This window comes from Capricornis sumatraensis, chromosome 20, assembly GCF_032405125.1.
Source record: "Capricornis sumatraensis isolate serow.1 chromosome 20, serow.2, whole genome shotgun sequence".
Lineage (NCBI taxonomy): Eukaryota > Metazoa > Chordata > Mammalia > Artiodactyla > Bovidae > Capricornis > Capricornis sumatraensis.
In genome coordinates this window covers 65,189,302-65,211,736 of record NC_091088.1, presented here as the reverse complement: position 1 = coordinate 65,211,736, position 22,435 = coordinate 65,189,302, and the positions used below count along the sequence as shown (strand labels likewise).

Below are 22,435 nucleotides of genomic sequence, written 5' to 3'. Positions count from 1 at the left end.
CAGCTGCAACTGTCTTGCTGCCAGGCTGGGTTCTGTGTTATCCACTCCTGTCCCTCCAAAAATAAGCACACATACAGCACAGTACAGAAAACACGGAATCTTAACTGCACTGCTGGTGGTAATGTAAATGGTTCTGCTGTGTTGGAAAATACAATGGAAGTTCCTTAACAAATTAACACAGAAGAGGCCTACAGTCTGTCAAACCCATTTGTGACAGATATCCAAAGGAAAAGCAATCAGTTTTTCAGGGATATGTCCGCAGTCCCATTAGTGTGACTGGATTTGCAGTAGCCAAGGCATAGACACAGTCCAGATGTCTCTTGACAAAAGAATAGGTTACAAAAGTGTGGTATAGAAATATTTATTATATACTGTATATTCATGAACTATTTTTTCTCTGTATATAAATACAAAAATCAAGAATCCTGCATTTATGCCAGAATGAATGAACCTAGAGAACATTATGCCAAGTTAAATAAGCCTGACAAACAAGGGCAGACACTATGTGGAAACTAGAATTGTCAAACTCATAGAGCCATCAAGTAATGAGGCTTTTACCAGGAGCTGGGTGGAGGGGCAAATGGGGCACTGGTAGTCTAAGAGTAGAGATTTTCCATTGTAAAATAAGTAAGTTCTGGGGATCTGAGGTACTGCGTGCTGCTGGTAGTGTTTCTATATCCTTGAAATTCACCCAGAGAGAAATAATACAGTGTAGTCATAGGTGGAAGTGTAACTTATTCAACTATATTAATTATTCAGTGTATGAGGCTATCACATGATCACTTTGTACACAGTACATTTATACCATTTTTGTTAGTTACACCTTAGTAAGGCTAGGCAAGAAAAAGAGAGTTGGGGGGGTGGTGTGCTTTTCGCCTCTGAATGGTGCTCAGTCCAGGCTTCACGTTTCATTGATGACATATTTTGCATACAGATGTGCCGGAGTCCAGCTCCAGCAGCCAGGGAATCAGCCTGAAGAGATGTGCGGTATCGGCGGAGAATGATGCAGCCTCTGACTGAAGGTACGGGACTGCATGTATATTTCAAGCTTCAGGTTCGCTCTTATACTTTAACAAAACCATTAGGTCAGAGGTTTGGCATTTTCAGTTTTCCCCTCACCCAGATTTATTGTCTCTATAAAACATTGTTGCCCTTCAAACAGAGTTTCTGCTTCAGCTATTCTCTCAGAATCTTGGTTACTTTAACTTGTGATTACACTGTAACTCATGCTTATGTCTGGGCTGTATAACACATTCCTCAGTTTATTTCTTATCTTTCTAAATCCTGTTTGCCCCTAGCATCCTAAGTTCACTATCTCCTAAGAAGGCTTTAGCTATTAATATCTCTGAAATTCCTAATCTGTGTAAGCTATTGTAAAACATGCTAGCACTACCACATTGCTTAAATTTTTAGCTTCTAACTATTCTTAATTATTCCAAAACCCTACATTCAGCAAACTTCCTTTGCCATAAACATTTCCCTCACAAATAGGTCTCAGATGACAATCCTTCCCATGGCCTCAAGCTGCGGCCTACTTGCTCATCCTGGAACACTCTTTGTAAAGATCCTTGAACAAAGGTCAGTGGTTAACTATATGGATTATTCTCTGGGCACAACTTCAGAAGGCTTTGTGCCTTCTCATGCTCCTCTCAAGGACAATAAGCACCTTAACCTTCTTTTCAGTAACGCAACCAAGGAAAGGAAAAAACAATTAGAATCACAAGACCTAACTCCTTCATTCTAGGTCTGTGCCTGGGGGACAAGGAGAAGGGGTTGGGGCCGTGCCTCCATTTTGTCAGTAATGTCTAATGGAGCTCCCGACACACATGTTTTGTACCCTCTGACCAGAGATTCCCCTTCAGGTAGTTTGTGTTGGTCCACAGCTCAAGACTGTTTAAGATGCCCCAGTTGATTCCAGTCTGGATCCCTCACGGAGCATCAGGACTCTTGAGTCCTCCCAGTCCTGAGGGCTGAGGTCTGGGCTGAGGAGGGGATGCTCCGTTCTGAGTGGGGATGGATCAGGGCTTGCTGTGTGACCTGAAGGAGATTGCCTTGTCAGTGGAGGTGCCTCCTGCTTCTGTGTACATGAGGCCTCAGCAGGAGGGGAGTGTGAGCCGAGGGAAAGTGTGGGAAAGTCCCATGTTGGTCTCTCTGCAGAAGTTAACTGTCCTGAGTCCCTCCTGAGACATTGGCCACAGGGGCCTGTCTGTTCCTCATGGTGAGGGCTTCCCTGTGTGTGTGTGGTTGGGGCTCAGGAAGGGGATGTGTTGACCCTAAGCATTAAACCGCATGTTTTCAACTTTCATGATAGACCTCTGAAGACGCGTGTTGCCTGGGGAAGCCCTGAAGTTAAGGAAGAGGAAAGGAAACGAGTGAGGCATGGCTCTTTCTCAGGTAAGGTCATATTTAGTCTGTCCTTCCTGAAATGTCCTTCTCTAGACTCACTAATCATGTCTGACTCTGGAGTGTCCTGTGTGACTCCTGTACACACACACTCACCCGAGGCCTTCCCTCAGGCCCTGTTGTCTCCACTTAGATCCCGTCTCCCCATGACTCGGTGACCTGGCCCTTGTGAGGAGGCTCCCCTGGGCACCGTCCTGGGCAGGGCTTCTCACCCACGGGTTGGAGAAGGGGTCTCAGTGCTGTTGGGCAGCAGGGATTGCTTAGGGCCTATCTGGATGCGCTGTCTGCTCTCTCAACCAGGGTAAGGAAACTGCACGTGAAAGTCAGGTGTTTGTATGCACAATAGCTGGTTAAATCTGGGAATCAGATCAATTGAGCCTGTCCTTTCCCTTTTGTGTATCTTGACATCCTTGTGAATATACCTTACATATACACAAAGAGTAATTTCTGAGTACTGTGTTGTGTTCAGTTGGTTTATTTGTCTGTTTTTATACCAGTACCACGTCACCTTGATTACCTTGTAGTAGGTGTTGAAATAGAAAGACCTCCATCTTCCTTCTTCAAGAGTTTTGCTGTTTGCTCTTTGAATAATTCTGTGACTTTCACGATGTTTTATTCTGCTTCTACAAAGATTGTCATGGCAGTATTGATAATGAGTTAATTGGTTGATTGACCCTTTGTGTGGTTATTAAAGAATCTGTTTTGATATAGCATGTTTAAATCTTAATGTTTTCTACTGATGAAACTTTGTCATGTGGGAAAGAAGATCTCATCTAATTCCTCTAAGGGTTTCAGTGCTTTGTAGAACTGCAGTGCAGAATGTGCATCCTTGCCGCCTTCTTGACCTCAGAGGAAAAGCTTTCATTCTTTCCCCATTGCTATGCTCTTTTCATAATGGCATTTATTATGTTGATGTTGGTATAATTTATTGTTTGTAGTTTGCTGAGAGTTCCATCTTGAAAGGTTGTCAAATTGTTGTCGAATGGTTTTTTTCTGCATCGAGTTGATCCTGTTTTTTTTTTCCCCCCCTTTAATCTGTCAATGTGGTGTGTCATATTAATTGATTTTTGTGTGTTGACTTCTCCTTGCCTTATGTGAATGAAATCCACTTGGTCATGGTGTCAGATCTTTTTATTTTTTTAGTTAAATTATTTTAATTGAAGGATAATTGCTTTACAGAAGTTGTTATTTTCTGCCTAATACCAACATGAATCAGCCATAGGTATACATATGTCCCCTCCCTCCCATCTTCCTCCCTATCCCACCCGTGTAGGTTGTTAGAGAGCCCCTGTTTGAGTCCCTGAGTCAGTCAGGAAATTCGCATTAGCTCTCTACTTTATATATGGTCATGTAAGTTTCCATGTTGCTGTCTCCCTACATCTCACCCTCTCCTTCCTCCCCTCCCACCTCCATCTGTTCTCTGTGTCTGTTTCTCCAGATCTTTTTAATATGTGTTGAAGTTGGTTTGCAAGTATTTTAATTTTGCATCAGTATTCGTCAGGGGTATTGGTTTCTAGTTTTCCTTTCTTGTGTCTTTGGGAAATCAGCAAACTATTAGAATCATGCTTGCTCCATAGAATTAGCAGGATTAGTGGTAATTCTTCTGTAAATGTTTGGTAGAATTTGGTCCTGTATTTTTCTTAGAGGTTTCTGACTACTTTTCAAATCTAGTTATAATGGGCTTCCCTGGTGACTCAAATCATAAAGAATCTGCCTTCAGTGCAGGAGACCCAGGTTCTATCCCTGGGTTGGAAGATTCCCTGGAGAAAGGAATGGCTGTCTAGTCCAGTATTCTTGTCTGGAGAAATTCCATGGACAGAGGAGCCTTGTGGGCTACAGTGCATGAGGTCACAGAGTCAGACATGACTCAGTGGCTATCACTTTCACTTTCAACACTTCTCAATTTTTTTATTTCTTAATAAGTAAAATAGTTTGTATGTTTCTGAGAATTTGCCAGTATGTCCTGTATTCTGTCATTTATAGGCATTATTGGTCATAGTACTTCCTTATCTTTTTGACCTCAGTTGTAATCACTCCTGTTTCATATCTGTTTTTAGTTATTTGAATCTTTTTTTCTCTTTTCCTTAGTCAAGGTGGGGTTTTCCTATACAGTTTTTTCAAAACATCAACTGATGGTTTGTTGATTTTTATATTTTTCTACTTTCTATTGTATCTCTGGTTTAATCTTTCTTATTTACATGTTTCCTTCTGCTAAACTTGAGTTTAGTTTGTTTTCTGTTTTCTGCTTCCTAGAGGTCTAAAAATGTATTTCAGATTTAAGATCTTTTCTTTTTTTTACTATAAGCATTTAACAGTTCAGACTTTCCTTTTAGTACAGTGTTCTCTGTGTGTTATAAATTTTGTAATGTTGTCTCTTCATTATTATCCATGTATTTAAAAATTTCCATGTGATTTTTTTCTTAGACCCATTTGTGGTGTAAGATTGAGTTGTTTAATGTTCACATTTGAGGAATTTTCTTGTTTTCTTGTGTTTATTTCGTTGTTGTTAGGGAAGACACTTTTATGGTATCAGACTCTTAAAATGGTTAATTTTGGCCTAACGTGGTCTCTCATAGAGAATATTTTCTGTGTCCTTGAGATACATGTGTTTTCTGCTTTTCTTGGGAAGTGTGATCTGTACATGCCTGTTCAATATTTGCTTCATTTTTCTGAGATATCTAATGTTAGATGTATATATATTTTTACTTGTTACAGCTTTTTGGTAAATTGACCATTTTATCATTACACAATATTTATCTCATTGCACTTTTTTTTCCTTCAGTTTATTTTGTCTGATATAACAGTCTCCCCTGCTCTCTTCAGGATGAACTGTCTTTTTCCATCCCTTCACTTTTCACCTTTCCATGTCCTTAGACTAGTGAGTACTACCTGTTTCAACTCTCTGACAAACTCTGTGTCTCTTGCCCTGGTTTTTTCCTCCTGTTAGTTCTAGTGGCTCCTGCTCCTGTGCATCATATGGTGGTGTAAGACAGGCACCCTGGACAGCTCCTTTCGTGCCACTGTAATTTCAGAAGGAATGTATTGAATATTTCCTTCCTATCATGATGTTTCTTGAGATAGTCTTGCTTAATAACAATATTTTTTTCCATATTATTTTTTGCCATGATTTTTAATTCTCCAAGAAGTTTTTTTACTTGATATTGTGATATTTTATTTTGGTCATAATCTAATGACTCTTCTAATTTCAAATCACTGTTTTATTGGAAATGGAAAAAAAGGCAAAGAAAGTCTTTGGCTTCTGTTAATGCCTTGCTATGTAAATCTAAATGGATAAAATTATATTTGTATCTTTGTATGTGGTAATTTTATTATGAATTGAGTTCAATTCATAATTGTTTTTAATTTTTTACCAGTTTTCTTTGGTAGCCTAGTATAGAATCCTGTTGACAAACTCAGCTGAGTACAAAGGATACATTTTTATCATCTGAAAGATGCTGAAACACATGTGAATAAAAGGATGATATAAAATTGTCCAAAAAATCTGTCAAAAGATGAATCCTCTCATGTCAGTTAATTTTTTATAGATAAGCATGCATGCATGTGCGAGTCTGTGGTTTAGATAGAAGACATCATGATTTAAAAACTACATATCACCTTTTTTTTCAGTTGAAATTATGTTATCAGTATAATCTGTGGCCTTGAAATTTTCTAAACCATCCTGTTAGTGTTTTAAGTAGTAAATTACTAAGAGTTGTGTTTCTGTATCCAAGTCTATAATGACCTTTCATGCCATTCCACACTGTTCACCTTGGACTTTTTTTTTTTTTTTCATATTAATACAATATTTATTTGTTTTCCTTCTGTCAAACCCTGAGCCCACCACTTTCCCCAGGCTGCCTGGGTAGTTACAGGAAAGGGAACATACAGGGAAGACACAGGAGAAAGAACTATGGGAGGTGGAAAGAGCTCCTTCACATCGTGAAGAAGATGAGCTAGACCACCATCAGCCAAAAGAGCCCCATGGCCTTTGAGAGGGCCAAGCCCGTGGTGTAGAAGAGCTACTGTTTCAGAGAAGGGTGCCTGGCATAACAGTGATGAAGCTCCCGAACAAAGTCCCACTTCAGCCCCGTAGTCAACCACCCCTGCTGTGGCAACTCCAGCTCCAGAGAACTTGGCTGCTGTGTCAAAGTCCTTTGAAATGGCACTGGTTTGGAAGCTGTGGCTAGGAATAAGTGAGATGGTCCAGGGACCTGGGACTGCCAAGCTGCTGTGGCTCTCATGGGTCAGTGTCTCTGGTCCTTCACCACCACTGCAGACAGTGATCACTCAACAGTGGGGAGGTTCTCCCAATCAGGGAGGGGGTAGAGACTAATTTGGCGCAGGTGTCCATTTTCAAGGGATGAAGCCCTGAGGCCCGAGAGCTGCTTTCCCTGCAGAGAAGACAGAGGGGCAGGGAAGAGGCTCTCCTTGGACTTCTTTCAAGTTTTCTTTAGGAGCCCTCTGTCAAAGGACTTGTAATGTTCTCTGTATTACTTCACTGTTAGATGCTTAAGCTTCAGTTGCTAAGCCCAAGCTTCTGAATTCAGGTGCTTCATGTAACATTTCTTACCTTCTTGATCTGAGTCAAGTTTCTCAGAGTGTCTGTGACACAGGTTTTCTTCTCTAAGGTGGGAACAGATGGTTCTTTAATGAGCTATTATGTTGATGACAGGTTCTTGCCTGTAAAGTACTTATTTAATGTTTAGAGTAATACTACAGTAATTTAGAACAACAGGAAGCCTTGAGACATTTGGTCTTTGCTGCTATTATCAACATCATAGCTGAAAATTTTGACCTTTCCATTAAAAGTGCCGTGGACTTTGTCATCTCTGAAGACACCACTCATGCTGTACCTCATCTAGAAAACGAGTTGCACTCACTGGGTAGAACATAATATCTGACACTTCTGTATAGCTAAAACAGTGTTGAGCTTTATTTTTATATATTGCATGGATTTTGAACAATGATGAAAAATCCATATTAATTGGAGGATCTCATAAGGTCTTAGGAAAAAGCATAAGAAATTAAAATTAGAGATCCATAATTTCTCCAGATACAGATACCCCTGCATTGATCTGTTAGAACACATACTTCAACCAAGTCAATCCATACCCTTTTACTACCCTTTCTCTTTTGCATGAAAATGAAAACTTTTCACGGCCCTTTTGGTGACATGTGATTTCATTTCAGGAACGACTGACCTCCGAGGATGTGGCCATCAACTTCACTCAGGAGGAGTGGGAATTTCTGGACCCTGCTCAGAGGGCCTTATACAGGGATGTGATGCTGGAGACCTACAGGAACCTGCTCTCCCTGGGTGAGGTTGACTTCCTTCCAGAGCTGCCCTTGGGATCTGCATTTTCCCTGTGTGCCCCTTGGGAGCCCCTGATATGTTTCATGTGAGAGTTCTGGTGACTGGGGCATGACACAGCTTCACAAGGTTAAACTGACCCTCTTCAGATGCTGTGTCTGTTTCATGTCATATCTAAGGTTGTCCCAGAGCTTGATTATGTACAGAGCTCACTGGCAGATGTTAAAAAAAAAATACCTAAAAACCAGATTTCCTATTTTCTACCTTTTGACTTTTGCTCAGTGTTTAAAAAAATCTGCGTCACTTTAGATTTCTTTCTTCTGATAACACTCAATATCTATTTGTTTTCACTTGCTTGTTTACTTTTTTTTGGCTGCACCATTCTGCATGTGGGATCTTAGTTCCCTGACTGAGGATCAAACCTACACCTCCTGCATTGGAAATGCAGAGTCTTAACCACTGGATCACCAGGGAAGTCCCAGAATTTCTGTTTCTGATCTCAATATTATCTCCATGTTGGAGCCTGAGAAAAAGCTCTGGACAGTGGGGAGTGATGTAAAAGTAGCCAAAACTACAACATGTAAAGAAAAACGAGAATCTCAAAAGCAGTTTTCTTCTATTTAGGAGTGGGACAAGTTGGTGGATTGGATCGTCTGTGGTTGTTACTTAGGAAAATGTAAGAGTGGGTAGAGAGATCGTCTTTTTGATCCTAGATCCCACGAGGGGAGCATACGTGAATCTCGCACGCTCTTAGCTTGCCATCTGTAGGCTGAGCGCATGGTCCCGTCTCAAGATGCTGTAATGTCTGACCTTCATGTTGTATTAGTTTTACTCTTGTGCTGCTCTACCCAGTCTGGGAATGTCAACTGTTCCTGATGTTCCATTCTCCTTACTTTGTATCATTTTACCTCTTCAGTTTCTTTGAAATATATTCCTGAGGGTCTGAAATTTTATCTGGTTTCCTTGCTGTGATAATCCACCTATGTTTAATTGGCAGCCTCTGAGTCTCTGTGTAGTGGATTTAGTAGGTAACAGAAAACTGTGATGGAGACACTATTCCTTATGTTATTTTCTTGCTCTGTACAAAGTCACCACTTGAAGCTATCCAGTAGAGTGATCAGTATGTTCTAGGATTATGAGAGAGAAAGTATCGTGAGAGCCTGATACATCTTTCCAGGTTATTTTCTGGCTTTGGAGACTCTGTCAAGGGCACCATGACAGTGTTGTTGATGTGTATCAAGGACCATATATTTTAGCCTCTGTAAATGGTATGGGAATTTATCCCAGGACAACTTTGTCCAAGTTCACATTCTCATATCTATGAGGCTATTGGCTGCACTATTCTGTGCATTGTAGGTTTTTTTTTTTTTTTTATCATTGAGTTCAAATTTCTGTGTTACTCTTAGTGTTTCTGTTTTGTATTTGCAATGCATTGGATGATTGATTGGGAAATAGTCCCTATGGTGGAACTGGTGATCAGTCTCTCTTAAAATTCTTTATATATTCTTTGTACTCAACTTACTATCAGATGTACGATTTCCACATATTTTCTCTTTTACTGTTGATTGTCTTTTCAAACTTGCTGCACTTTAATGCAGAGTAGTTTATAATTTTGATAGAGTTCAATTTATTAATATCTGGTTTTATTTTGTGGCCTGTGCTTTTGGTGTTATATCTTGTAAATCATTTGTGGGTCCAATTTCCAGAAATATTTCCTGCACATTTACTTCTAGGAGTTTTATACATTTGGGACTTAGGTTTAGGTCTTTGAACCATTTGAGTTTGTTTTTGTCTGTAGTGTAAGATAATGTTCCAAGTAAATTCTTTTGCTGGTGGGTATTCAGTTTTGTCAACATGTCTTGTTTCATAGACTGCTTCCCCCTTTTAGTAGCTTTTACACCCTTGTGAAACATCTTTTGAACATCTCTGCAAGAGCTGTTTTTGTTTTAACCATTCTTTTAAGGTTTGCTGCTGCTGCTGCTAAGTCGTTTCAATTGTGTCTGACTCTGTGCGACCTCACAGACGGCAGCCCACCAGGCTCCTCTATTTCTGGGATTCTCCAGGCAAAAACACTGGCATGGGTTTGCATTTCCTTCTCCAAGGCATGCATGCCAAGTTGCTTCAGCTGTGTCTGACTCTGTGCGACTCCATAGACAGCAGCCCACCAGGCTTCTCTGTCCTTGGGATTCTCCAGGCAAGAATACTGGAGTGGGTTGCCATTTCCTTCTCCATTTTTTAAGTACAGTTAATTTAGTTTTGTGTTTCAGCAGTTTACAAGATACTCAATGTAGTTCTCTGAGCTGTATCGTAGGTTCTTGTTGTTTTATCTATTTTGTATATACATTAGTTTGTAAATATTCAGACTCCTAATTTATCTCTCCCTTTCCTGCCCCCTCACCATCCTGTACTATCTATCCCCTTTGGTAACCATAAGTTTGTTTTTTATTCTGGTGAGTTTATTTTGTGAATAAGTTCATTTGTATCATTTATTTCATTTCAACATGTAATATCCTATGATATTTGGCTTTCTCTGTCTGATTTCACTTAGAATAATCCCTAAGTCTGTCTATATTGATGCAAAAAACATTACTTCATTGTGTTTTATGCTGTGGAGGTGGCAACCCACTCCAGTGTTCTTGCCTGGAGAATTTCATGGACAGGGTAGGCTGCCAGCTGCAGGTCATGGGGTCTTAAAGAGTTGGACACGGCTGAGCTACTTTCACTTCACAATATTCCCCTGTATATATGTACCACATATTCTTTATCCCTTTGTCTGTCAGTGAACATTTAGGTTGCTGCCACGTTTTGGCTGGTATAAATAGTGCTGCTAAAAACATTGGGGTGCATGTATCGTTTTGAATTAGTTTTCATCCTTTCTGGATATATGCCCAGGATTGGAATTGCTGCTTCATGTGATAGCTGTATTTTTATTCTTTATGGAACCTCCATGCTATTCTCCAAAGTGGCAGTACCAATTTATGTTCCTTCCAATAGTGTAGGAGGGTTCTCTTTTCTCCGCACCCTCTCAAGCATTTATTGTTTGTAGACTTTTTGATGGTGGTCATTCTGACCAGTGTGAGGTGATACATTTTTGTGGTTTTGATTTGCATTTCTCTCATAAGTAGAGACATCAAACATCTTTTCAGGTGACTGTTGGCCATCTGTTTGTCTCCTTTGGAGAAGTATCTGTTTTGATCTTCTGCCCAGTTCTTGACTGGGTTGTTTGTTGGTTTGTTTTGATATGAAGCTGTATGAACTGTTTGTATATTTTGGAAATAAATCCCTTATAGATAGCATCGTTTGCATATATAGTCTCCTAGTGCAAAAGTTGAATTTTTGTTCTTTTTTAGGTTTCCTTTGCTTTACAAGAAGGTTTTAAATTTAATTAGGTCTCATTTGTTTGATTTCGCTTTTATTACCATGACTCTAAGAGATAGATTCAAAAAAATTTTGCTGACATTTATGTCAGTGTTTTGCATTTGTTTTCCACTATGAATTTTATAGTATCTGATCTTACATTTAGATGTTTCACACATTTTGAGTTTATTTTTGTATGTGGTGTTAGAGAATGTTCTAATTTCATTCTTTTTCATGTAACTATCCATTTATCCCAGCATCACTTATTAAAAAGACTTCTTCATTCTATATTCTTTTCCTCCTTTGTTATAGAATAATTGACTCTGAGTAAATTGGTTTATTTCTGGGTTTTCTGTCCTGTTCTACTGATGTGTGTTTCTGTTTTGTGCCATCATCATACCACTTCCCTGGTGACTCAGATGGTAAAGCCATCTGCCTACAATGCAGGAGACCCAGGTTCAGTCCCTGGGTCAGGAAGATCTGCTGGAGAAGGAAATGGCAACCCACTTCAGTATTCTTGCCTGGAGAATCCCATGGACAGAGGAACCTGGTAGTCTACAGTCGATGGGGTCACAAAGAGTTGGACATGACTGAGCGACTTCACTTTCACTTTGTTGACTGTCAGTTTGTAGTATAGTCTGAACTCAGGGAACATGATTCCTCCAGCTCTGTTCTTCTTTCTCAAGATCATTTTAGATACCAGAGTCTTTTGTATTTTGGTACAAAGTAAGTTTTTCTTTGTTTTATGAAATATGTCATTGTTAATTTGAGAAGGGTTGCATTGACTATGTAGATTGCCTTGGATAGTATGGTCATTGTGACAGTGTTACTTCTTTCAGTCCAAGAACATGGTATATTTTGTGCCATCTGTTTGTGTCATCTTTGGTATCAGTCATCAGCATCTTACCGTTTTATGAGTACAGTTCTTTTGACTTTTAGGTAAATTTATTCCTTAGAATTGTATTGTTTTCTCTGAGATGGTGAATGGGATTGTTTCATTAATTTCACTTTCTGATATATCATTATTAGTGTATAGAAATGCAGCAGTTTTCTATATATTTTGTATCCAGCAAGTTTACTCTGTTTATTGATGAGGTCTAGTAGTCATCTGGTGGCATCTTCGGGATTTTCTGTGTGTAGCATCATAGTGACAGTTTTACTTTTCCTTGAATTCCTTTTATTTCCTTTTCTTTGCTGATTGTTGTGGCTAGGACTTCCAAAAATATGTTGAATAAAAGTGGCAATAGTGAACATTCTTGTCTTATTCATGTTGTTAAGGGGAGTGCTTTCAGTTTTTCCCGGTTGAGTATGATGTTAGCTGTGTGTTTGACATATACGGTCTTAATAATGTTGAGGTAGGGGCCATCTGTGCTGACTTTCTGAAGGGTTTTTATCAGAAATGGCACTTGAATTTTGTCAGAACCTTTTCTGCATCTATTGTGATCATATGGTTTTGAGTCTTCAACTGTTACTGTGGTGTATCATAGTGATTAACTTGTGGATATTGAGAAATCTTGCATCCCTGAAATAAATCCCACGTGATCATGGTATGATCCTTTCATGTCCTTTAATGTATTAGTAACTGTTTGAATCTGCTCTTTTGAACTCAGGGAAGGTCTAGGAGAAAAAAGCCTTTTCCTACAAAAAAGAGTTGGATGCCTCAGAAAGGCTTTTGCAACTGGGAAGGTCTTCCAGAATCAGTGACAGTCCCTCCTTTCCTTTGATACTCCTCGATCTTGAGATGACCATGTGTGGAAGAAGAAACAAAGTAAATGTCCAATAGAGAGGTTAATCATACTTGGCAGAGGAACCCAGGTTTAGATAGCCTTTTCCTGGATTTTCCTTCTGATTTCTGCTAATAAGATTCTTACACAATATCCTGGAATATTGTGTATGTTTTTCTTGAATATAAGCATTCCATTGTAAGTTACAAAATCAGAGTTGGATACATTACATTGTAAATAGTATAACAGGTATTATCCTGCTTTCTCCGTATATCACAGTCACTTTTAAAATCTCTCTTGTTTCTGTCCCATACCCGTAGTATAATGACCATAAACTTGCTGAACCAGTTGTTTTCTTTTAAGGTCAGTATATTCGTTTGCGCTCTCAGTTATTTTCACAAAGACATGCAGTCAGAAGCTGATATCTGACATAAACCTGTGTACCCTATGCTCCACGCAGGCCCTTTCTTAGTCCTGACCAGTCCTCACATAGTACCTTGATATGGATGGAAACATTGTTCTTACCTATCACATCCCTCCGCCTTCTACATATTCTCACTGTAAAGATAATCTCTGATAATTTATTGAACATGTTTCTCAGGACATGACCTAAATCACTCTGTGCATCCATGATGGCTCACAACCCATTTCAAGATGGGATGGTTGAATAATAGTTAAACAGACTTCTTTTTTCTTGTATCTTCTTTGATATTTTCCTTCTAAGTTTCTTGTATTATTTTTTTGAAATATTTTCTAGTCTATTCATTTGTTGGGTGGTCATGTTTACAAATAATTTTTTTTAGTTGTCCCTGTAGGTTCAGATTCATATCCTTGTTCTCTTACCACTTTGTGGGCCAATTGGGTGTGTCTCCTGCTCTGATTAGAGAAAAACATGTTAATGTACCTCAAGCCTTTAAAGCAAATTAGTGCTGTCAGTAGTACATGTTTTATAGTAAATACTCAAAATTTTATTTGTTTAAAAAAGGTAATATCTATATTCTGTCATGTTCTTTATGATACGACTTTATCTACATTATATCTTTTTTAAAATATAAATTTGTTTTCATTGGAGGTTAATTAGTGTACAATTATTGTATTGGTTTTGCCATACGTCAACATGAGCCCACCACAGGTATACACGTGTTCCCCATCCTGAAGCCCACTCCCTCCTCCCTCCCTGTACCATCCCTCTGGGTCATCCCAGTGCATCAGCCCCAAGCATCTAGTATCATGCATCGAACCTGGACTGGCGATTCGTTTCATATATGATATTACACATTTCAATGCCATTCTCCCAAATCGTCCCACCCTTTCCCTCTCCCACAGAGTCCAAAAGCCTATTCTATACATCTGTGTCTCTTTTGCTGTCTTGCATACAGGGTTATCATTACCATCTTTCTAAATTCCATGTATATGCTTTAGTATATTGTATTGTTGTTTTTCTTCCTGGCTTACTTCACTCTGTATAATTGGCTTCAGTTTCATCCACCTCATTAGAACTGATTCAAATGAATTCCTTTTAATGGCTGAGTAATACTCCATTGTGTATGTACCACAGACTTCTTATCTATTCATGTGCTTTTGGACATCTAGGTTGCTTCCATGTCCTAGCTATTATAAACAGTGCTGCGATGATCACTGGGGTACACATGTCTCTTTCAATTCTGGTTTGCTTGATGTGTATGACCAGCAGTGGGATTGCTGGGTCATAAAGCAGTTCTATTTCCAGTTTTTTTAAGGAATCTCCACACTGTTCTCCATAGTGGCTGTACTAGTTTGCATTCCCACCAACAGTGTAACAGGGTTCCCATTTCTCCACACCCTCTCTAGCATTTATTGCTTGTAGACTCTTGGATCGCAGCCATTCTGACTGGTGTGAAATGGTACCTCTTTGTGGTTTTGATTTGTATTTCTCTGATAATGAGTGATGTTGAGCGTCTTTTCATGTGTTTGTTAGCCATCTGTATGTCCTCTTTGGAGAAATGTCTATTTAGTTCTTTGGCCCATTTTTTGATTGGGTCGTTTATTTTTCTGGAATTAAGCTGCAGGAGTTGCTTGTATATTTTTGAAATTGGTTGTTTGTCAGTTGCTTCATTTGCTATTATTTTCCCCCATTCTGAAGGCTGTCTTTTCACCTTGCTTATAGTTTCCTTTGTTGTGCAGAAGCTTTTAAGTTTAATTAGGTCCCATTTGTTTAGTTTTGCTATTATTTCCAATATTCTGGGAGGTGGGTCATAGAGGATCCTGCTGTGATGTATGTCGGAGAGTGTTTTGCCTACGTTCTCCTCTAGGAGTTTTATAGTTTCTGGTCATCTGTTTAGATCTTTAATCCATTTTGAGTTTATTTTTGTGTATGGTGTTAGAAAGTGATCTAGTTTCTTTCTTTTACAAGTGGTGACCAGTTTTCCCAGCACCACTTGTTAAAGAGGTTGTCTTTAATCCATTGTATATTCTTGCCTCCTTTGTCAAAGATACGGTGTCTATAGGTGCATGGATTTATTTCTGGGCTTTCTATTTTGCTCCATGGATCTATATTTCTGTCACTGTGCCAGTACCATACTGTCTTGCTGACTGTGGCTTTGTAGTAGAGCCTGAAGTCAGGCAGGTTGATTCCTCCAGTTCCATTCTTCTTTCTCAAGATTGCTTTGGCTGTTTGAGGTTTTTTTTTTGTGTTCCCATACAAATTGTGAAATTATTTGTTCTAGCTCTACATTATATCTTCTTAAAATTTTATTTATTTTTTAATTGAAGGATAATGGCTTTACTGAATTTTGTTTTCTGTCAAACCTCAACTACATTATATCTTGTATGCATTTCACTTGCAACATTTTTCAGCAATATTGTGTCTGACCTTAGTCAATGAATACACAAAGCACTCACTTTTTATTTATTATATTTTGGTGCCATTAAACTAGGTAATTAAGAATAGTGCATGGCTAGAGATTAGCCTTGCTTGGTTGCTCAGTGGTAAAGAATTCAGCTGCTAATGCAGAAGATGCAGGTTTGATCCCTGAGTCAGGAAGATCCTATGGAGAAGGAAATGGCAACCCACTCCACTCTTCTAGCCTGGGAAATCCCATGGACAGAGGAGTCGGGTTCACTACAGTCCACAGTGTCGCAAAGAGGCAAACACGACTAAGCGACTGAACAACAACATAGGTGGGGGTTGCATTGTTTATTGGCTGTTAGAAAACCAGTGAATATTTTACGTCTTAATTTATGTGTCATTTACAGATGATGGTCTTTTAGCATGTATTCTGCAATACAGCTGACACATACCACTTGTTAACATTATAAAATGCCTTTTCTTTTTGGGTACATAGTTATATAGCAGATTTAAAAAACTATGTTGTTTCAAAAAATTGTTTTAATCATATTCTTCATTTTCTCTTTTTTTTTCAATTGTAAACAACCAATTATGAAAAGTTAATTATTAGTTGTGTAAGCTTGGTTTTGGATTATTTACTGTTAAAATATATACTATATTTTTTAGAATTTATGTACAGTAAATTTGCAGAATACAATGATAGTGTAATATTTTGTTTTCAATTTGAGACAGCTGTTGATTGATACGTTCCTAAGGGTTCTGGTAGAAAAACACTCTGTTTTTGAGAGTTGGCATAAGATTGTCCAATGTGAGTGTTTGGCATATTGTTTTTAAAACTAGGCTACCATAATGGTGAATTTATGTTATGCTTTCTTAAGTTAAGAATTCTATTCCTTTAGTGTTTCTAAAGACTTAAGGTGATCATTGTGGTGTTTCATAACTTGATGTATTACTTTTGGTATAATATATATTCAACATGAAACATTAATTTTGAATTATTGTGAGCAGGATACCTATGATTCTTTTTATCTTGTAGATATCTCTCCTACACATGTGATGAAGCATTTACAACCCAAAGCGAACAGTGATAAACGAGAAACATTCCAAACATTGATGCTGGGAAGCCCTGAAAGCTGTGAAATCAAACATTTTCATCTTTGGGAAAGTCAGGAAAATATGTGTGACTTTGAGTGTCAGGGGAGAGACGACAAAAGAAACTACAAAGGCACACCTGTAAGCCTTAATGGAAATGTGCCTGATGGAAGAGATTCGCATGATAGAAAGGATGGAGGCATCAAGCCCTTTGGAAAGAGGGTTGGATTTAACTTTCAGGATAAACTGCAGATATTTCAAACTGGCGGGATAATTTCTGAATATAATGAAGCTAAGAGTTCTGTCAACAACAGTTTCTCATTTTCACCAGTTCAAAGAATTCCTCCTTGTGTCCAAACCAGTGTTTCTAATATATATGGGAATGATTTTATGAATCCTTCAGGAATAACACAAGAACTCAAAGCACACAGGGAAAAACCTTACAAATGTGATGAGTGTGGCAAGGCCTTTACTCACAGCTCACACCTCAAGAGACATAGGAAAATTCATACAGGAAAGAAATTATTTAAATGTGATATATGTGATAAAGTCTTCAGCCAAAATTCAAACCTTGCTCGTCATCAGAGAGTTCATACTGGAGAGAAACGTTACAAATGTGAAGAGTGTGGCAAGGCCTTTTGTGAAAAGTCAACCCTTTTAAGGCATCAGACAGTTCATACTGGAGAGAAACCTTACAAATGTGCTGAGTGTGGCAAGTCCTTTTGTGTAAAGTCAACCCTTTTAAGTCATCGGACAGTTCATACTGGAGAGAAACCTTACAAATGTGATGAGTGTGGCACGGCCTTTCGTCTAAAGTCAAACCTTTTAAGTCATCAGACAGTTCATACTGGTGAGAAACCTTACAAATGTGATGAGTGTGACAAGGCCTTTGCTCACAGCTCAGTCCTCAAGAGTCATAAGAACATTCATACAGGAAAGAAATTATTTAAATGTGACACATGTGACAAAGTCTTCAGCCAAAATTCAAACCTTGCTCGTCATCAGAGGGTTCATACTGGAGAGAAACGTTACAAATGTGATGAGTGTGGCACGGCCTTTCGTGTAAAGTCAACCCTTTTAAGGCATCAGACAATTCATACTGGAGAGAAACCTTACAAATGTGATGAGTGTGGCACAGCCTTTCGTGTAAAGTCAACCCTTTTAAGTCATCAGACAGTTCATACTGGTGAGAAACCTTACAAATGTAATCAGTGTGGCACGGCCTTTCGTCTAAAGTCAACCCTTTTAAGTCATCAGACAGTTCATACTGGAGAGAAACCTTACAAATGTGATGCGTGTGGCAAGGCCTTTCGTGTAAAGTCAAACCTTTTAAGTCATCAGACAGTTCATACTGGTGAGAAACCATACAAATGTGATGAGTGTGGCAAGGCCTTTCGTCTAAAGGTAACCCTTTTAAGTCATCAGACAGTTCATACTGGAGAGAAACCTTACAAATGTGATGAGTGTGGCACGGCCTTTCGTGTAAAGTCAAGCCTTTTAAGTCATCAGACAGTTCATACTGGAGAGAAACGTTACAAATGTGATGAGTGTGGCAAGGCCTTTTGTGTAAAGTCAACCCTTTTAAGTCATCAGACAGTTCATACTGGAGAGAAACCTTACAAATGTGATGAGTGTGGCAAGGCCTTTTGTGTAAAGTCAACCCTTTTAAGTCATCAGACAGTTCATACTGGTGAGAAACCTTACAAATGTGCTGAGTGTGGCAAGGCCTTTCGTCTAAAGTCAATCCTTTTAAGGCATCAGACAGTTCATACTGGAGAGAAACCTTACAAATGTGATGAGTGTGGCAAGGCCTTTCGTGTAAAGTCAACCCTTTTAAGTCATCAGACAGTTCATACTGGAGAGAAACCTTACAAATGTGCTGAGTGTGGCAAGGCCTTTGCTCAGAGCTCACACCTCAGGAAACATAAGAAAATTCATACAGGAAAGAAATTATTTAAATGTGATATATGTGACAAACTCTTGAGCCAAAATTCAACCCTTTTAAGTCATCAGACGGTTCATACTGGAGAGAAACGTTATATATGTGATGAGTGTGGCAAGGCCTTTCGTCTAAATTCAACCCTTTTAAGGCATCAGACAGTTCATACTGGAGAGAAACCTTGTGATGAGTGTGGCAAGGCCTTTACTGACAGCTCATACCTCAGGAGACATAAGAAAATTCATACAGGAAAGAAACTATTTAAATGTAATATATGTGACAAAGTCTTCAGGCGAAATTCAAAGCTTGCTCGTCTTCAGACGGTTCACACTGGAGAGAAACCTTACAAATGTGATGAGTGTGGCAAGGCCTTTCGTGAAAAGTCAACCGTTTTAAGTCATCAGACATTTCATACTGGAGAGAAACCTTACAAATGTGATGAGTGTGGCAAGGCCTTTCGTCTAAAGTCAACCCTTTTAAGGCATCAAACAGTTCATATTGGAGAGAAACCTTACAAATGTGATGAGTGTGGAAAGTCCTTTCGTCTAAAGTCAACCCTTTTAAGGCATCAGACAGTTCATGCTGGAGAGAAACGTTACAAATGTGATGAGTGTGGTGAGGCCTTTCATGAAAAGTCAACCCTTTTAAGTCATCAGATAGTTCATACTGGTGAGAAAGCTTACAAATGTGATGAGTGTGGATAAGTCCTCGGTCAAAAACCACATCTTCAACTTCACTGGAGAATTCATACTGGAGAGAGACCTTTCAGATATAATGAATGTGGCAGGTTCTTCAGTCAAAATTCACACCTTACAAAACACTGGAGAATACATATAGAGAAACCTTCCAAATGTTTCGAGTGTGGAAAATCCTTTTCTCAGGTCTCAGCACTCACTAAACATCAGAAAATCCATACATGAGAGCAACTCATGTGAATGTGGTATATGGTAGAAGTCTTCAAAATTCAAAGTTCAAAATTCACAACCTACTGTTGCTCAGAGAATTCATCCTACTGAGAAACCATACAAATATCATGAGTGTGGCAACATCTTAGGCTTTATGAGAAAATTCATACTGGATAGAAGCCAGATGTATATGTATTGATTAGTCAGGTCTTTAGAACATGAGTTCATTCTAGAAAGATTCCTCACCAATTTCACAAATGTTAAAAAAAAAAAAAAAAAAAAGTAACCCTATCCTCACATCTCACCAGTAGTATCAGAGTATTTATCCTGGAGAAAACACACAGCAATGTAACGTGTGTGGCAAGGATCTTACCCAAAAGTCACAAGATAGGAACGTAGGGGAGCCATACTTCCCAGACTCAGTGGTTGTGGCAAATCCTTTACCTTTTTCTCTATATGTGTTCTCTGATGACTTTAGTTCAGGTACTCAGCAACTGCAGTAAGTCCATATTTGAAGAGAAGCTATAGAGATCTTTTCATGTAAAAGAAACCCGAATTCTACCTCAGCAAATATGATTCTTTGGGACAGTAGTCCGCCATCTTTTTGGTCTCCTGGCTTTCTGAATAAAGTCACTATTCCTTGCCCAACAAGTAGTCTCTCAGTTTATTGGCCTGTTGTGTGGTGAGCTCTAAGAACTTGGCTGTGGTAATCCATTGATCAAATGCATTTGCTACATGCGTTTCATGATGGTCTCTGGGAAGGAATCAGTGCAATGAAGGGATCGACTTCATTAGATACAATTCATTCACATCCATGTTCCCTGGAAAAACACACAGCCTGAATTACAAAATTCAATAGTGTGTGTGAATTAGCAATAGGGAGGGGAGAAAGTAACATAAAACTAGGACATGACTCATCACGGTCAGTAGGATCAGGAAGCCCTTCTGTACATAGTCCAGCCTGTTATAAAACATAATGTTCTACCAACTGACCCTGAACAGAGTAGGCAAGATGTTAAAAGGCCTGGGCTTTTCGTAGGAGGAGAGGGAGAGTTACCAGGGACTGATGGTGTGCTAGGAACAATGCATAGAAATAGGGTCATGTTCTCCATTGGATAGAAATAACTGTTGTATATATGATTAAAGAAGAGTTACTCTTATTTGTGGAAATTGAAGACAGAGCTGTCATGGTCTTTGTAGACCGGGACCCAAGGAATGGAGTCGATGAGAAGAAGGAAGCAGGGAACCCAAGTCTCGAGTGAAACAAGTGTGTTTTATTTGCAGAAACGGATGTTTCTATATCTTCATTCAAGGCAGCTTTAGGCAGTAAAAAAAACATTGAGGAAAAACAAAGCGAAGCAAATAACAATCTTGAAAGGGCCAGAAAGCATTCCATATCCTGAGGAAGAGGGGCATAACTGAACAGATTACCTTCAAGTAAAAGGCCACTGAAGGGAGTCACTGAATGGATTCCAAGCAGATGCTCTTTCTCATGACCTCAGTCCTGAGAACTGCGTGCAGCTCTGCTCATTCCTGTTTTCCAGGAACTGGTAAAGAATAGAGTCCTTGAGAATCAGCACACAGAAGAAGAAAATATCCTGTTGGATCCTTTAAATTTGAATGTCCCCTGACAGTTCCCTCTTTTTACTTTTTCATAATTGGGGATGACTGTAGATACTTGTGTGAAAAAGGCCCTGAGCAAGTGAGTTTGTTTAGTTTGAACAATTTTAGTTGAAAGGCATCAGTATGTTAAGATTATAATCACCAGGATAATTATCAGCATTATAGTTCCAGATCCAATACTATGTGTAATGCCTTGAAACCATCTTTGAGGGTCTAGCCCAGATAATTGATCAGCTAGCTGTTCAGCTAAGATTCCCAAATTGTTGGAAGAGGGTAGACTCTTAGAGAAGGTTTCAAGGATTTCCTTTTGCAACAATTGTACATTTAAGGAAGCATTATTATGCATATCTTGCAAATGAAATTTGATTTTTTTCCCAATTGTAAGCACTATGGTTGAACGGAAGAGGAGTGATACAAAATTAAGTAGAATTCCAATCACAATTTAATAATACTTGTTTTTGTAAATCTATTAATTGATCTCCAACCCATTGGATGGCTGTTTTTATCTTGAACTTTTTCATCTTTCTCAACCTGAGTGACCCATATTGTATGAGCATCTTTAGTCCAGTTTTGAATAAAGTTTCGTATTTGAATTGAAGTTTGTAAAGCAGTGTCTGTGACAGCGGCAGTGGTGCAAATGGCTATTAACCCCAAAATGCCAAGAATCAAGCATCTAATTGCTTAGACTGTCAGAGTAATTTCGTGAGTAACTGGGAGGTAAGTCTTACGATGGGATCCTGTTTGCAGGGTCGTTGGAGATCTGCTGGCAACCACAGACTACATTGTGATCGAAGAATCAAAAGGGATTTGTGTTTTTAGAGACATAGAGGAATTAAGACAAGTATACAATTTGCAATCTATACAAGTCACAGAACGTAAAGTCTTATTGTAAGTTTCCTATGGCGATAACAAAAGGAAGGGGAACGCAAGCTTGTATAAAATATGAATGATTATAATGGAAGGAATAGTTACTATGACTATGACTGGTCCCTATGAAATATCCAGTCCAGGTTCCAAGTTTTCAGTATTTGTAGCAAGTTTCCAGATGTCCCATTGTTCAGGGCCAATTTGTTTATTGAGGACAATTTGAGGGCTAGGAGGTGCCATTGCACCATCAAGCCAGCCAAGGAGTCCTTTGTCATGGAAGTGTTCCATTGAACTGTTGGTAATCTTCCATGTTACTTGAGTAACATAATCACACATGGTACTGTTAATATCATCTGAGCAGTACGATAACCACATACCATAGGCTCC

General features: G+C 38.9%; 1 protein-coding gene and 1 pseudogene across 1 annotated transcript; one reads left to right on the top strand and one right to left on the bottom strand.

Annotated features, from left to right (window-relative positions):
* The first annotated feature begins 953 nt into the window (after positions 1-953).
* LOC138096913 (zinc finger protein 665-like) lies at positions 954-20,160 on the top strand. Its single transcript, XM_068993151.1, has 8 exons — positions 954-1,022; positions 2,312-2,394; positions 7,594-7,733; positions 8,209-8,294; positions 16,659-17,192; positions 17,265-17,564; positions 17,649-18,639; positions 18,970-20,160. The coding sequence occupies exons 2-8, from the start codon at positions 2,380-2,382 to the stop codon at positions 19,355-19,357; spliced, it is 2,454 nt and encodes an 817-aa protein (XP_068849252.1). The 5' UTR covers positions 954-1,022; positions 2,312-2,379; the 3' UTR covers positions 19,358-20,160.
* LOC138096116 (ATP synthase F(0) complex subunit C2, mitochondrial pseudogene) lies at positions 6,357-6,754 on the bottom strand (annotated as a pseudogene).
* Positions 20,161-22,435: the final 2,275 nt, after the last annotated feature.